Raw genomic sequence first — 17,343 nt, 5'->3', positions numbered from 1 at the left:
CGGTGGGTAGGGGTAGAGAGATGGTTAATATAAATAGTGGCCTGGTTGTAGGAGAGAGATTTAGCCTAATCTCCTTATTTGCTTGGATTAGAAATACAAGAGAATAGATGTTGAGATAGTTTTCAGAATGACCTGGATAAAAAAAAATTAAGGAAGAAGAGCTTCCCCACAATGGATTTCAAAGAGAACCAGATAGATGGTTTTAAGTAGTTTTCGCTTTTCTCAGAAATTGTTCCAAGCAATATAATGTGAAAGTGTTACTGGACAAAGGCCATGGATTCTTTTGCCGAATGCATTCAATAACCAGTTCCTAAGATACCAGGGTTTCAAAGAGAGAAAGTGTAGGTGCATAGTAGGAGAGCACATGGCCTAGCCGCCCAAAATCTGTCTCCCCAGGTTTAGGGGGCTCAAATCTTTTAAGGATTTTAGCAAGGGAAGATGAGGTCATTTCAGATAGCAAGTTCAAAGCAGAAAAAGAGACAGTATTATCATTATCATTTCAATAGGAGAACATAAGCTGAAAGGAGGGGAGGCAGAGCTATCACTTGAGTACTAAAGGTGTAAAGGAAGGGAAGCAAGGTATCTTTCAATAGCAGAGTCTAGCTGAAGCTAGTCAATGGTTGACTTCAAATTCTTCATTAGTCTTAAGACTTTTGCCCTACAAGAAGATGACAGGATAAAGGGAGTAACAGTTCTTACCCGTCATAAAGGCATAAGATAACTGTGCCTTTACAATTATTTCAGATATCAGGGCAGCTGAATTATGGTTTAGGGATTTCAGGTATTCTGCTCTGTCTACTCCAATATACCAGAATGCAAAAAGGAATATGATTCAGTAATCAAAGTCAACCTAATTTCTCAGTTACAAAACTATATTAACATATATACTAAATTTCATAAGAGACGATTTTCTAAGGTTTCTCTAGCATTAGAATGGTTGAGTGGGCCTCTTCATTTCAAATTATAATTTTGCAAATACTTTTTTATTTTTCTATGTAGGACAAAAATTATATTTATACCAAAAAAAGTTAAAAATAGCTTTAAAAAGACATATGAGAGGCAATGTTGCATAGAGATTAAATAAGGTCATTCATGGCTCAAACCAGCTCTGTGACTTTGGGTGGGTTTCTTTGTTGTTGTTTAATATTTTTATTGACAAATCTACATGGTGTAAATCAGTGGCTCACAATGTCATCACATAGCTGTGAGTTCATCACCACGATCATTTTTAGAACATTTAACATCACTCCAGAAAAAGAAATAAAAAGAAAAAAGAAAAAATTCGTACATCCCATACCCCTTACTGACCTCCCTCCCTCCCTCTCACTGACCGCTAGTATTTCAACCTACCCAATTTATTTTACCCTTTATCCCCCTTATTATTTATTTTTATCCATATTGCAAATGCTTTTTGAAAGGAATTCCTTCAAAATGATGTTTTTTCTCCCTTTAGCTTTAAGATTTTCCAATCAATTGTTTTTTTTATCTGTGAGTTAATTGTTTTACATTGATATTAAGAATATCATATCAAAACACTTTTTTCTTCTAAAGCAGGGCATTTTGTGTTTTTGTGATTATAGATTTTATATTTCTTGAATATTGCTGATGAACCTGTTTTGGGATATAATCCTCCAACTTCATTTACAACTTTTCATGTTCATCTCTGGAGCTGTGCACTTGATTATAGGTAAGTTCGTATATAGAACAAAATAAAATTTTATTTTAAATTTGTACTAAGATTTTAAAAAAATACTTGCTTCAGTAAAGTTTCAAAATGTTTTTTAGAGAATTTCTGTTATTGCATCAGGTTGACCTTCTGTTGTTTCTTTTTTGGTATTAGGCCTCTTTATTTGCCAATTCGATCTCTTCTTACTGTTGAAACATTCAGCGTTTCTAGTAGTGTTGCATTGGATAAATCTTCTTCTACTCTCAGGTACCTGTGTAAATGTCATTGTAGACCATATGCAGCTGTTGCAAAATACTTACTGATGTTTACCTAAATCATTTTTTTAAGGTCTCAAACTTTTTTTAAAATTGCGATTCCTTTACTAGTAGTCATGTCCTTTTCTCCATGTTATTCCATTTTTATTCTCTGGTGACTCTTCCATCTACTCTTCATTTTTTTTTTGCATGGGCAGGCCCTGGGATTTGAACCCGGGTCTCTGGCATGGCAGGTGAGAATTCTGCCACTGAGTACCACCCTACTCTTCATTTTTATGAAAGAAATTAATTCTTGAGATTTTTAGCTTGCCTTTAAAACCACTGATTAACTTCCCATGGCACCTGATAAGCTTTTTTCATAATTTAAACCTCATGAATCTGAGTATCTATTTAAAAAAAAAACCTGCCTAAAATTTGGAATTAATTTGAACAGATGAATCGATCACATTCTTTGCACCATTTAAATATTCCTAGCACTTATAACAGTGAATTTTAAGGAAATCGGATGACAATTTTAAATTAGAAATTCCATGTGCTTTTGATGATGTTCCTGTCATAAAGAAAATGATACTAAGTATAATGATCCTATGGTATGTGTTCAGAGCGTGTTTTTTATCTTTTTTTTCTCAGAATAATCTTGGATGAAGCTGCTTTACATTTGTCTGACAAATGTAATACTGTCACTATAAATTTGAGTAGAGGTAAGAGTAAATAAAATCTGGAGTAAGTCAATGTTTTTTTTTTTTGCATGAATATTTTAAAGCATTTTAACTCTGGAATAATGAGAGTTATAATGTTCTTATGAAATCAGGTGTCACAAATTACATATTGATATATTTATTTAAAATGAGGCAAACATTTTTTGCTAACTAAAATAAAGGGAATCATAGGAGTTTTGTAGGAAGAGCTGTATTTCTGTTACATTGTAAATATTTGCAGCATTAGCAGCAATGGATTTTAAGGAAATGCTGGTTTTATTTTTTGGAAGTACTACTCAGATGTTTTATTAACTACTTTTTAAAATTTTAGATTATGTTCGTGTGATGGATATAGGGCTTTTGGAACTAACCATAACTGCAGTGAAGTCTGATTCTGACAGAGAACAAGTAAGTTGCTAAAAATAAATAGAAATTTGTATTTAAGACATATTTTGTGATAAATTAAAAATATTGATTTTGTTGTGAAATTGTTTTCCTCTTACCCAATTTTGGTAAAAAAGTAAAATATTTTAACACTGAGTTATAAATACACTTTTTTCTGTGATGTGACAAGTTATCATATATTTTCTTTAGTGTGAATCTGTGTAAAAAAATAGATTTTTGTCTCTTGTTTGGAGAACATTTTCATGCTTTTTTTCCTGTCTTACCCAGTCTGAGCCTCGCTTTGAGTTACACTGTTCCAGTGATATTGTCCATATCAGAACATGCTCAGACTCTTGTGCTGCATTAATGAATCTTATTCAGTACATTGCAAGCTATGGTGACCTACATGCACCTAACAAGGCAGAAATGAAGTCTGGAGCCCCTCAAAGAAGGACGAAGGTACAGAAAGCAAAATTATTTATGAGAAATCACCTCTTCTGCCCCACCCTGGGAGCAATGTTTAGGTAGAGTTTTTGAAGTCTTCATGACAATCATATGATAGAAAAGAAACTTTTTTTTTTTTTTTGCCTTCAGAGAGATGGAATCTGGAAAGGTCATTCCATAGGCCTTCTTTGAAAACCTTTCTGCTATTTAATATTCTTTCTTTGAGTGCATTAATTGTCTTAACTGACATAATACTTCTTTTTCCAGATTTAAGTTATTTTCCTTTGTCCTCAGGGACTTAGGAAAGTTGTATGTAAAAATGCTATGAGACAATAGATGGTAGGTATTAGTATTATTATTAGAAGACTTATTATATAATAATCCATACTATGTACTTTCCACTATACTTTCCTATATATTATCTGTTTTGATCTCTGTGACAACACAGTGGTAGGTAGAAGTTTATGATGATTATCTTTTTACAAATAAATAAGTTTTACAGATGAATAAATTAAGATCCATAGAATTTAGATAAGTTGCCCAGTGTCTGCTAATTGGTAACAGAAACAGTAACAAAATCAATGTAATCTGTTTCCCAGTTCAATATTTTCTTATGCCCAAAGTGTCACCTTTTTGCCCTTTCTCTGTGTCTAGATAGAAAAATCTCTAGTTTGTTTAGCATCTTGTATTTTTCAGGTTTTCATTCTTCTTCTTTCCCTCTTCTGTGAACAGAATTCTCAGTCCCCTTATTATGGAGCTTCTGTCATGTACTCTATCTAGTAAGGCTATGGCTGGTATTGCATTATCTTCTGCTCAGGATTATTTTATATATTGTTTACACTTCTGTACAGGATTCCTCTCTCCTGCTGTATCCACATTGATAATAAGGTTATTTATAATACCCCTTCTCAATTGTTTATTCTCCTTTAAGAAAAATTCTCCAGTTTATTAAAAGTTATTTTAATTTAGTCATTTCAAATCGGGTCTTTCTGTTTTAATGTCATGCTTACATTTAAGAAGCATAGTTTAGACTTAATGAATTCACAGTTCACTAACAAAAATATTAAGTTATGCATCAGTGCTGGAATTGAATCTATGAATCACCATTTATTGTATTTCCCTTCCTCTCCCTACTATCCTTAGTTATTATTCATTCCAAGAAATGAGGTTGTGAATTACAGTGGCTTTGCTTCAAAAGTGGTGGAAGTCATTGTACCTGTCAGATTTGAGTAAATCAAATGTATTTAATTACCCCTTTTCCCAAACTTTACTCCAGTTTTTTACTGGAGTGTATTGCATATACCCAATTCACTGTACTGGCTTTGAGGTGATGGCACATTTCCATTTACTGTTAGTTGTTGGGGTGATGATGATGATACTGAAAACAAAATGAAAATTTTGTAAAGAACCTAGAAAATGAATCTGTTCCTGTTTCTCGTGTTTTGGTAAAATGCAGTTTATTTCTAGGGCAAATAAATTTAAGTAAGTAGTGTATTTTAAGAGCATCTTCAGCCTAGTTTAGAAACTTAGGCTTTTTGGCTGTAGGTAGATGCTGGTGGTCGATCTTCCTCACATGGTCCAGTCCTTCCTGAAGCAGATCAACAAATTTTACGGGATTTGATGAGTGATGCTATGGAGGAGATTGACATGCAACAAGCAAGTTCATCCATAACACCACAGTCTAATGGTAAGACAGACCAGGACTTTTTCTGTAGGAACACCAATGTTATGGTTGAGGCTTACATTATCTCATGTTCTTATAAATTCTTCCTTAAGTAACTTATTTCAGAGAAGTCATGTCTGAGTTTTGGTAGATACTTATTAGTCAGTCAGCTTGTGCGTATTGCATGTCTAATAGATAAATAACATGTTCAATGTGGGAGGTATACAGGGAGTGAAGAGAAGGTTTATGTTTTCTGGTAGCTTGTGGTTTAGTAAAACAAATTGGCAATAAGTAAGAGTGATGCTCGTACTTAGAGTGATTGATAAATGATATAAGAATGCACTTCAGAATGTGCTGTATACTCTAAAGTACTATTTACAGGTTACCAGAGTTTGGGGGTTGGGAGAGGGAATGGGAGTTATTGCTTAATGGGTACAGCGTTTTTGTTTTGGGTGATGAAGAATAAGTTTTGGGAATAGATAGTGGTGATGGTAGCATGATGTTGTGAATGTAATTAATATCACTAAATTGTACACATTAAAGTGGTTAAAATGGGAAATATTGTATATATGTTACCGCAATAAAAGTTTTTTCAAAAGCATTTAATCTGTGAGCCTCTTGAGGCCAAAATGCTCATCTTATTCATCTTTGTGTTCTCTGCCCATATCACAGTGTTTGGTTTGAATGGGTGACACTAATATGTAATATAAATGTATAAAGGTGTTTGTTCATCTACAGATTTTAATGCACATGCAATCTTTCTTGAACTTCATATTGAGATAGGTACCTCAGAACAGGTGTCCTGTTAGGGTATCCGGTGCTTCAGGAAGTAATCTTTGTATTGCTTGAAATCACTGCCCTCATCTGTTTAAAACATGCTCATTGTCCAGCTGCACACACCCCTGTCCCCCCACAAAGATTTAACTAGTTTTAGGCACACTGCTGGATGTAGTGAATTTCCCCTCCCCTTGTGAACTAGTCCAAGAAGTTTTTAAAGTGTTCCTCCCAGCTGTAGCACAAAATTGTCAATATGAAATCTCAACAAAAGCAAAACTCCAGTCAACATTAACCAGCTACTGCTGAATTCTTGAGCCCCTCTAATTCCAAATAACAGAGAGAATGGGTTTTTAATTTTTGAAACCATCAGTTACTGTCTTCTTAGAGGGCTTAAAATTTATTAGTAGTCTTTTGGGTAAGTTAGTTAACCTCTTGTTAAGTCTCAGATTCATCATACAAAAAACCCAAAAAAAACGGGATATTGCAGGTGAAAGCGCTCAACAGTATGTTTGGTAACACAAGGTCACTTGTGGTTGGTGTTTCAGAATGTTCCAAAATTGAATGTTGAAATCTTTTCACAGGTGTTTTGGATGAAAAATCTCAAATTCAGGAGCCTTGTTGTTCAGACCTCTTCCTGTTCCCAGATGAGAGTGGGAATGTGTCACAGGAATCTGGCCCCACTTATGCTTCATTCACTCACCATTTGATTAGTGATGCAATGACTGGTGTGCCTGCTGAAAATGATGACTTTTGCATTCTTTTTGCACCAAAAGCAACTACTCAGGTAATAAATTGATAACATAGAGGCTTTAATAGTGTTACAAATCAACTTCAGCAAAGAATACCTGAATTCTTAATATCGGTTCTCAATAACTCAAAAATACTTTGTTTTGTAATTTACTATTGAATTTTGTAAATGTTTGCTATGCTTTCCTATTTCTATGGCACATCTCTCTGAGACTCAGAGAAAAATGCTTTATCTTTGCCTAACTTCCTACAAAGATTATTAAACTGTTGATGTTACACGTTATATGTGATAACTGTTCAAGGTAGTGAAGTTAAATGTAGAGAGAAGTACTTCACACAGTTGCTAGTCCCAGATTTAGGAGAGATAAGATGTGTTTGTGTGAAGGCTGATGGTTGGTTAATTTTTTTTTGTTTGTTAACTGCCCAGTAATGACTTATAGGTGATTCTATTTATTTACTAAGTTTGAGAATTTTCTCATTAAATTAAAAAAATCAAAACATTCAAACTTGGGGTAGACCTCTTATTAGGAATATGGTAATTCAGTCAGTATGTTAAAGTATGTCAAGTTTTGATTTGGAATATAGAATTGATTTTAAATTCTTTTCATTTGTTTTTCTGTTGTCAAACAAATAGTAAAAGTGAAGTTATAGACTATGAAAATTCCTTATGGAGTGATTTACATAGAACAGTAAGAGAGTTCATTTCATAGTTAATAAAGCAGAGTATCTTATCTGATGATAAATGTCAGTAATTACCATCCCTTTATATATTGAAATTATTAAAAGAATTTAGAATCAAATCCTCTGAGTTATGCATTGTAATCAGTGGCTCCTAATGAGATAAGAGAATATGTGTTTCCTGTTTCTTTATTTTAGGAAAAGGAAGAAGAACCCATTGTAAAAATAATGGTTGATGATGCAATTGTGATAAGAGAAAATTATTTTAGTCTGCCCATTAAAAAGATAGATACAAGCAAAGCCCCATTACACTTTCCCACTCCTGTAATTCGATACGTTGTTAAGGAAGTCTCTCTTGTTTGGCATCTTTATGGAGGAAAGGATTTTGGAACAGTCCTTCCTACTTCTCCAGCTAAAAGTTATATGTAAGTTAATTTCTGTATACATTTAATTAGCAGAGTAATATATTATTTTTATTGAAAAATACATAGAATTTATCATTGTAATTAACGAAGTAGCATTAAAAGCTATGTAATTTACATATTATCTTAAAAGTTTTATAAGCTTATTTACACTATTTATAATTTTGCTAAAATGGTGACATATATTATTTACATTCAGCAGAATTTTTAGATACCTACCATGTGCCAGAACCTGTTTTATAGGCATATTCACATAAAGAAATAAGGAACATCCCTGCCTTCAGTTCAAAAGGGAGAGACAGATATAGGAGCAGATGTAGTCAGTATTAGTGTGAGGCAGGGACTATGCATGCGTCTGAATTCCCAGCATCCAGCAGACGCCTAGCATTATGTCCACGCTCATTAGATACAGTCGATTCTTGCTATTCACTGTAGTCGTGTTCTATAAAGTCACTGCACACACTCATTAGTGAATGTTGAACCATTGCTTCTAGGACAAGTACAGGATTAGGTTCCAGCAAGCCTCTGATCAAATTTTCGTCAACCAGTCAATACATAACCTTGTTTTATGAGCTTTTGTTTGAAGACACTTTAATATATATTGTTGATTCATTAACATTGAATTTAGGCCAACAGCATGAATCCAGGCATATGACTCAAGCTTGTACAAAGCTGATCTAATGTGTATTTTCTCCATAAGGCCTCTTGCATTTATTTAGGAACACTAGCCACTACTTCAGCACTATGCTTGGGCACCAACAGAAAGCACAGAAATGAGGAAAAACTTCATACTAAATATTCATAAAAGGGCTCTTGTTTACAGTGTGATGGCTGAAACAAGAAGGCAGAGTCTTGTCTTGTTAGACCTCAGGTGGAAATGTGCTCATTGGTGACTCAAATTTTTTGCCACTCTATACATGTTCATGAATGACCCTAAAAGTGCTTGTGAATATTGATTTTGAGGGTACAAATGAATTTAGCAAGTAGGTGAATTAAAAAATATGAAAGTTTTGAATAATGAGCATCTACTATACTTGTTAAATTAATCAGTTATCATTAGTTATAGGAAGGGATTAGGTAGAGAAAATAGGCATAGTTGGCAAGAATTCTTACTGGGGTGGGGAGGTTCAGTAAAAGCTTCATGAAATGGTAACATTTGGCATAACAGTTTAGCAACTTTTTGTATTTTTTTAAAAGTGATTTAAAATAAACCTCAAGCTTTATTTTCTATGTTAACTTGGATCTTGGACTTATACTTTTATAAAGCGTTTCTGAAGTAACAAAAGAAACTCATAAGGAAGAACACATTTCTAAATCTATCCTGTCATATGGACTCCAAGGACAATATAACAATTAGATTTTTCTGTAGTTCTAAATATTTAGCAAGCAAGTGATTACTCTAGTAGCAATAATAAAATAATGTTCTTTATTTCTCTAAAGTTTTTGGAAATGTGGTTTTGATTTATGGTTAATTTATGGCAACATTTTAATAGTTCTGTATAATCTTTTCTCTTTTGCTCTTAATTGCTATTTTTCCTGATGTGTCATGTATTGACTTTCTTAGAATATTGTTTTAATAGGAGTTTTTCCCCCTCCCACTTGTAGCAGTCCCCATAGTTCTCCTTCTCACACACCCACGAGACATGGACGCAATACAGTATGTGGGGGAAAAGGAAGGAACCATGATTTCTTAATGGAAATACAGTTAAGCAAGGTATGATGTTTTTTTTTGCTTTTGAATGTTTATAGCAGTTTTATTCATCATAGCCCAAGACTGAATAGCATCCACATTTGCATCATCAGGAGAATAAATAAACTATAGTATATTCACACAAACTAGTAGTAAAAAAAATGGATGGGACTTTTGAATGAATCTCAAACATTTTTCTGAATGAAGTCCACTTTGCATAAAAGAATTCATTTATATGAAGTTCAGGAACAGACATGGCTAATCAGTGGTAGAAAAAAATGAGAACAGTGGTTGCCTCTTGGACACTGAGGATTGATTGAAAAGAAACATGAAGGAATTTTCTAGAGTAATGATGATGTACCATGTCTTGATAGGGATAGACATGATAGCATTTTGAATGAAAAGATCCGTTTTAGTAGGGGTTTTGGTAGTAGTTCTTTGGTACCTCTCCTGTTAAGGTCTTGATTTATTAAACCCAAGTCTCTGGATTGAAAAAGTGCAAGCATCTTGTGCAAAACTCTTACCTTTTTGTCTTTCTCAAATGTTCTGAGACAGTTTACCCCTTGAACATTGGTTCTGAGTTGAGTATACATCAGAATCCTCTGAAGAGCATGTTAAAACTCGGTCTTCTGGACCTGACTCTAGAGTTTGAGTCAGTAGGTCTGAAGTGGGGCCTGAAAATTTGCTTATCTAATAAGTTTGCAGGTGAAGCTGATGCTGCTGATCCCGTGACCACACTTGGGGAACAATACCCTTTAGTATCTGTCTCTGAAGACTTGTGTTCATATAGCATGTAGGTCATATAGCACATGGGGTAAAAGATCCTTTGTAAATGGTTAGATGCCAGTTGGGCCATGCCACCATTCATACTGTATGCATTTAGTTATGTCAGTTTGTCCAGGATTATGCCAAGAGCTATATATTAAGGTATTTAGCATAAGAATATGGGAGTATTTCTGATTCCCTATATTTAATTCCCTTTTTGGAATTTGAATTGTGTACTGATGATTTCTTTTTAAGCAATTTCCTAGATGTGCAAGATAATTTTATATCTTATTCCTACTGAGCATTTTGCTTAAAATGAATAAGGTATTTTATCAAGACCAAATAGCAAGTGTTAGTCAAGCCTACCCTTGTAAGTAGGGCTTACGGAACATAGTAAATGAATGAATGAACAAATCAAGGAATGTTTAATTGTTTAGTTGTTTAAAAGTAGAATTGAGAGCTGAGGGTAGTATTCAAAGAAAATGAAGAGGTCGTATTTTGCATTTTCAGTAGAAAATATAATTTAAATAAAATGTAAAAATTGCTCTCTGTTCCTTCTCTTGTCATTAAGGTGAAGTTTCAGCATGAGGTGTTCCCCCCACGCAAGCCTGAATGTGATTCCAGCTTCTTAGAACACCCGGTCTCCCGGCAGGTGTTCATTGTTCAGGAGCTTGAAATTCGAGACCGTCTGGCAACATCACAGATGAATAAATTTTTGTATCTGTATTGCAGCAAAGAAATACCTCGAAAAGCTCATTCTAACATGGTAAGGTTTTAAACCTCATATTTTTTTGTTATGTTGATTTTGGGAAAGTGGTATTTATATCTGACTCCAGGGAGGATTAGCATGGGGGAAAATTACTGGATATTTTTTCTCATGTTTATATAAAAATGCTTTTTAAATGTGCTTCTTAAGGTTTTTGTTTTAAAAATTATTTTGCATGTCACTTCTAAGGTCCATTAACTATAATTGCCAATATATTGATACCTGTGGAAAAATAGAAGTCCATACACAAAGTATTTAGTATTGCTAAATATATTCCAGAAAGTTCCATGATAGTTCCGGAGAGGAACAGTTCTAGAGTTTGGATGATTTTCATAGAAGTTGTCTTTAGAATATTGCTCTGTGGACAAGCTTCAAAATTCAGCAGATGTACCTTGCCCATTTTCATTTCCTCCCTTAGAATAGAGTCCAGATTTTTCATTAGGTTTTTAAAAGCATGTGTGACCCAAAAGCATTTGATTCTGGCTCTTAAGGAAGGGTGATAAACAATTCTACTTTTTGTTCTCTTATAGGAATAGAGGTAAAGGTTTTTCTTTTCTTTCTTTTTTCTTTCAATGAGGACAAAGTTATTATATCATTGGAGAAAATTGTTTTTCTCTCTCTTGTCTTCTAGCTGACAATTAAAGCATTACATGTGCGCCCAGAATCTGGTAGGTCACCACAGGAATGCTGCTTAAGAGTGTCACTGATGCCCCTTCGCCTCAATATTGACCAGGTTTGTATTGTGAGCATAAGTTGTGAATTTATTAAATATGAAAGGCATAAAGAAATCCACTCTTCTGGTACCTTGACCCAGAGGGCTGCTTAAAACATCGTTGGTGCCTCTTTCAGCAACCTTAGATTCTTCAAGATGCACGAAAAATGTGATACTCTGCGGTGGTATAGGAGAGTCGTGAAAACACGGGTGTGAAGTCAAACTTGGATCTTTTGCTAGTTATGTGACTTTTGTATACGTTATTTAACTTCTCTAAGCCTTAGTTTCTTCATAGATAAAATGGAGGCAATACTAATATGTATAGCATAATATGTTTAAAAAATTTTTTTAAATGAGGATTAAATGAGAATAGTGTATGTAAAACATTAAGAATGGTGCCTAACACACATATATTGAGAATTCAGTACTGTTTATTATTATAATTAACTGAAGCATGTAAAAATTGAAGAAAATAAATGGAGTTTTAAAGCAATCTGCTTTGAAATAACAAAACCCTCTTGTTAAATCTTAAGTGGGTGTGAACTGGGGTTGGAAGTAGAATATTCCTATGTGCAGTGGCATTACTCATCTGCTTAAATAATGTTGATTAAATAATACTGATTAGTTATTCAAATAAAACTTGAATAACAAGCAAGTAACAGGCATTTGAGGAATGAACTTAAACGTTTATACTGTAAATAAAATATAGATACTATCTTAGAGAAAATGTGTTGTGAAACACAGACATTTAGCATAACTTTATGTTTATGTTTGTAGCTTTGAGTTAGGTCACACTTGCCAGGAGGTACTTTAGATTTATGTTTTTTCATTATGAGAATATCTTTTTTTTTGCCTGGGAATCAAACCCAGGTCTCCAGCATGGCAGGTGAGAACTTTGCCTGCTAGCCACCGTGGCCCACCTGAGAATATCTTTTGATATCCATATTTTGATTTAATTTATCTATATATCGGCCTAGTAGGACTATGATGATGTATTTATGGGGAAAGTGATCTGTAGAAATCACCAGTATGAGTAAAACTTCGAGTGAGATGTATCTTATAATAACTTCTTTATTCCAAACTAAGGAAGCCCAATTTTCTTTAATAGGCTTTTTTTCTTTAATATCAAGCTTAATTTCTTTTTCAGAACTGCAAAGTGTTATAATTTTAAAGTGGGGAAATATTAATCTTAGCAAAAGCAGTCAGGGAAATAAATTTTGTGAATACACTGAGGAGGGAATGGGAAATAATTCCCTGAGTTATGAAACCTAGGAAAACAAAGCTGCGCTGCAAATATATAAACCTTAATGAGGCATACTCCTATTCAAAAAAGTCCTTTCTAGTTTGCAACTGTTAAGATTGACAGACCATGTTTTGAGATAGCAAAATGGTGATCTGAATAAAAATAAATATTTCTATTCTTTTTCTTTAGAAAACAAATCAGTTAGTGAATGATAATGCTTTGAATAATATTTTTTTCTTACCAACCACATCCCTGACTTTATTTATCTTAATCAAGTCATATACATTAAGCATGAAAGGAATGTTTCTTGCATTTTTTAAAAAGCTGCATCACAGTTGAAGTTAAGGACAATTTCTTCCAAAGCTTAACATGTCCACAGGATAGGCAGGGAGCAAGGTAGATGGAATGAGCCCCACTTAGCAGGGAAAGTAGACGAGGCAGGTCATTTAACTAGGCACTTTGAGATCTAGAAGATGAAGGGGGCAAGATTTCCTGACTCTTCTCATCTGGTGTTCATTTTAGTATTGTATTGCCTGGAAATCTGCTTAGGGAAGATATATTAACCATCTCAAAACCATTTACTGAATGTTTGCCTTGTCCCGGGTTCTGTATTAGGATACTAGGGACACAAAAATGAATAAGACATCCCTAATGTCAAAAGCTCTGTCTAGTGGGAAAGACCAACATAAAACAGGTGATTTTAACACTCCATGGTGAGTACAGTGATAAAGATTGCCATAGGATAACATACCTGAGCAGGAGAGGGTTCCTGAGCCAGACCAGTTTGGAAGGGGTGAGAGATGATCTGGAAAGGCTTTCTGAAGGTGACACTTGAGCTGGGTCTCAAAGAATGCAGTGAAGTTAGCGAAGTTAATAGTTTTGTAAAGGCACTGGAGCCTAACTCAGGCTGTGAGATGAGATGTGAGAACATTTTGGTAAGATAAGTATTCATCTAGAGTTGAGTATGTAGCAGCACTGGTTTGCATATTTCAAAAATATATAAACCAGTTTATATAAAATATGTAAAAAAAACTGGTTTATTTTTCGCTGTAGTATAATTGCCTGATTATGACATTAAAAGTAATTAACACTTTAAGTCATATTGCACTGTTAATTTCCTATCATAGGACCTGAAAGCTAGAAATAAATATTTACAGAGTTTATGCAACTATTTTTTTGAGGTTTTAATTCAATTGAGTGTTTTGAGATATAAATTACATACAGTAAAATGTATGTATTTTAAGTGTATAGTTTGAAACTTTGGCAGATTTACACTTAGGCAATTATTACCCCAATTAAAATATAGAACATTTTCTTTACTTTAGAAATACAGAAACATTTCTTTAGCCTCTTATCCCCTTTGCAGTCAGCCATCCTCCCCCCCAAAAAACCTTGATCACTGATCTCATTTCTATCACCATAGAATTATTTTTCCTGTTCTATAACTTCATGTAAATGGAATTGTGTCTGGCTTCCTTTGATCAACATTATGTCTCTGAAATTCATCTGTGTTGTAGTATGTATCAGCAGTCTTTTCATTTTTATTTTTGAGTAGTATTCCATTTATTGATATCCTACAATTTGTCCTTCTGATTTACATTTGGGTTGCTTCATGTTTTGACTGTTATGAATGAAGCTGCCATGAAATTTGTGTTACAAGTCTTTATGGTTATATGTTTTTATTTCTTTTGGATAAATGTATAAAAGCAGAATATCTGGGTCATAGGATAGATGTAAGCATAACAAACTGCCACACAGTTTTCAAACATGATTGTGCCATTGTACATTCCAGTACATTTCAGGATTGTGCCCTCTAGTAATGTATGAGGGCTGCAGTTGCTTCTTCACATCCTCACTGAACTTGATATTAACATTTAAAAAAATCCTGACTGTTTTACTTAGTGTTCATTGTAGGTTTATTTTGGATTTCTCTGATGACTAATGATTTGAACATCTTTTCATGTGCTTATCAGCTCTTTGTATATTTTCCTTCATGAAGTGTCTAGTCATATCTTGCTTGTTTTAAATTTGGATTGTCTTATTGAGTTGTAAGAGTTTAGCATAAATATCCAGTCAGAAAGTTTTGTGCATTTGTGGTGAAAAATGGGTAAAAAATTACTGTCTCTATGGTCATCTTTTTTTTTAATAGCAAAATTATAACCTGAAAATTTCTGTGTTTTTTGAAGGTAGTCATACAGGCAAAACATTTATAGCATTAAGATGTCACCATCTAGTGGCTGAAGAATAACATTTTCATACATTGCTAAATTTGATAATGCAATATATATATTTGCATGCAATTATATATTGCATGTGTATATATATATATATATATATATATATATATATATATATATAATATATATTTTTTTGCATGCACAGGCACCGGGAATCGAACCCGGGTATCTGGCATGGCAGGCGAGAACTCTGCCTGCTGAGCCACTGTGGCCCGCCCTGATAATGTAATATTTGATGCATACAAAATAACATGTGTAATGTGCAAAGCATAGAAACATAATGACCAACTCATGAACCCATTACCTTACTTCAGAACCAGTATATTTCCAATACCATTGAAATTACCTACTTGATTTTCTTCAATCTCATCTCACAGCCTCCCCTGTGCCATGGTACCTAGAAAAATGTCTTTTTCACTTGTGTCATTTATACTTCCGATAAATGTGATCAGTAATTGATTAGATTCTCTGGAATTGTTAAACTTTTGCTGTCCTATCAAATCTTGTGACCCTATAATTCACCTTCGCCATGCATCTTGGTATAGTGGTAATACTTTATATTAATTTATAATTTTTTTTAAATGGAAGACAAGAATAAGAAGAAACAGCCTCAAGGCATTTAATATTTATATCCTTCAAAATGTGTTGGTCTGTTTGAGTGCTTAGGCAAAATAAAGCTGCTAATAATGGGCAAATATGGCTTATATATGCATCGACAAGACAGCCATACGTTTTTATTTGTAATTATCTAACTGCATAACAAACCATGTAGAATGGGTGTAATTTTTAAGTTTTTTAAAATTTTTACTTTGACTATCATATCCAGTGAAGAAAATGTATTAGGGCAGCATTTTAGTTTCTAAGCCGCTAGAATGCAATATACCAGAAATGGAACAGTTTTTAAAAAGGAAATTTATTAAATTGCAAGTTTACAGTTCTAAGGCCACAAAAATGTCCAAATTAAGGCATCCAGAGGAACATACCTTAAGTCAAAAGAAAGGGCTGATGAAGTTCGGGGTTTCTCAGCTAGGAGGGCATGTGGTGATGTCAGCTAGCTTTCTCTCCTCATTTCCTAAGGCTTTCCTGGGTCATTTTCCTTCTGCATCTCCAAAGGTCTCTGGCTGTGTGAGTGGGCTCTGTTGGTCTAAAGCTTTTTCCAAAATGGTTCCCTCTAGTAAGCAACCCTACCTTGAATGGTTGGAGACACATCTCCCTGGAAATTACCTAATCAAAAGTACCACCCACAATTGGGTGGGCCACATTTCCATGGAAATAATCAAAGAGATCCCACCCAACAATATTAAATGAGGATTAAAGAACATGGCTTTTCTGGCTTTTTTTTTTTATATATATAATCTGTTTGAACAGATTCAAACTGGCACAGACAGTATATTTTAGTGGTAAATGCAGAGGAATTTTTGAGTCAGTGCTTTACATGTCCTAAATATCCAGTACCTGCTAGCTACTATTCCTATTGTTAGTGTATTACCAATACCAATTTAGAATGAGAACAAATGCCAAAGAAGGAGAATGCTTTGTTTTTGGTAAACTAAAATATACTTTGATTTAGAAATCCTTTCTAATCTTGGACAATTTTTCTCTGTCTTAATTTTCACATCTATAAAATTAATTTTCTCTGGATTGTGAGAATTAGCAGGGGAGTAGTTGTGTATGTGTGTGTGTGTAAATAAGAACAATGCCTAACACAAAGTAAGGAATCAATAAGTGATAGCTATACAGGAATAATGAGTAAAATATGGGTCTTTAAGATACTTTGTTTCATAGACTTAGATATATTTTTTTCCTTTTAGTTATAATCACATCTCTTAATTTTAGGATGCCCTGTTTTTCCTGAAGGATTTTTTCACAAGTCTTTCTACAGAAGTAGAGCTTCTAACAACCCCAGATCCAGAAGGTATTAATATATTTGAAAAAGTCGTTAGTTAAGTACGTGGATTTATTTTGATTGTGAGGCTTTATGGAGAATGCACATGCAGTCTTTATTCCTGTTTATATAAATGTGTTCTGTGTTTATTTTTGTTAGTCTATGCAAATAGTTTATGTAAAAGTAATAATTTAAAATGTGAAAGCAAAATTTCTCTGTAACGATTATTGTTTTTGTTGAATGAAATTAGCAAAGCAGGTTATATATAGATTGATATAAATGGTTGCTTTA

The 17,343-nt window shown here is 33.7% G+C and overlaps 1 protein-coding gene across 3 annotated transcripts in view; it reads left to right on the top strand.

Annotated features, from left to right (window-relative positions):
- Window positions 1-17,343, top strand: part of ATG2B (autophagy related 2B) — a 105,146-nt gene that overhangs the window by 74,287 nt on the left and 13,516 nt on the right. For all 3 annotated transcript variants that reach the window (XR_013160471.1, XM_077123473.1, XM_077123474.1), the window contains 12 exons: window positions 1,581-1,687; window positions 1,841-1,933; window positions 2,572-2,642; window positions 2,971-3,047; window positions 3,312-3,482; window positions 5,013-5,154; window positions 6,489-6,691; window positions 7,531-7,757; window positions 9,360-9,468; window positions 10,781-10,975; window positions 11,607-11,708; window positions 17,004-17,082. Coding sequence is in view for 2 of the 3 variants with exons in the window: in XM_077123473.1 (XP_076979588.1) it covers window positions 1,581-1,687; window positions 1,841-1,933; window positions 2,572-2,642; window positions 2,971-3,047; window positions 3,312-3,482; window positions 5,013-5,154; window positions 6,489-6,691; window positions 7,531-7,757; window positions 9,360-9,468; window positions 10,781-10,975; window positions 11,607-11,708; window positions 17,004-17,082 (1,576 nt within the window). In the remaining variant the exon portion in view is untranslated. The remainder of the gene's footprint in view (window positions 1-1,580; window positions 1,688-1,840; window positions 1,934-2,571; window positions 2,643-2,970; window positions 3,048-3,311; window positions 3,483-5,012; window positions 5,155-6,488; window positions 6,692-7,530; window positions 7,758-9,359; window positions 9,469-10,780; window positions 10,976-11,606; window positions 11,709-17,003; window positions 17,083-17,343) is intronic.

The sequence above is a fragment of the Tamandua tetradactyla genome, chromosome 12 (assembly GCF_023851605.1).
Source record: "Tamandua tetradactyla isolate mTamTet1 chromosome 12, mTamTet1.pri, whole genome shotgun sequence".
NCBI classification, from domain to species: domain Eukaryota; kingdom Metazoa; phylum Chordata; class Mammalia; order Pilosa; family Myrmecophagidae; genus Tamandua; species Tamandua tetradactyla.
The sequence above is the reverse complement of the archived record's forward strand: the minus strand, read 5'-3'. Positions and strand labels throughout refer to the sequence as shown.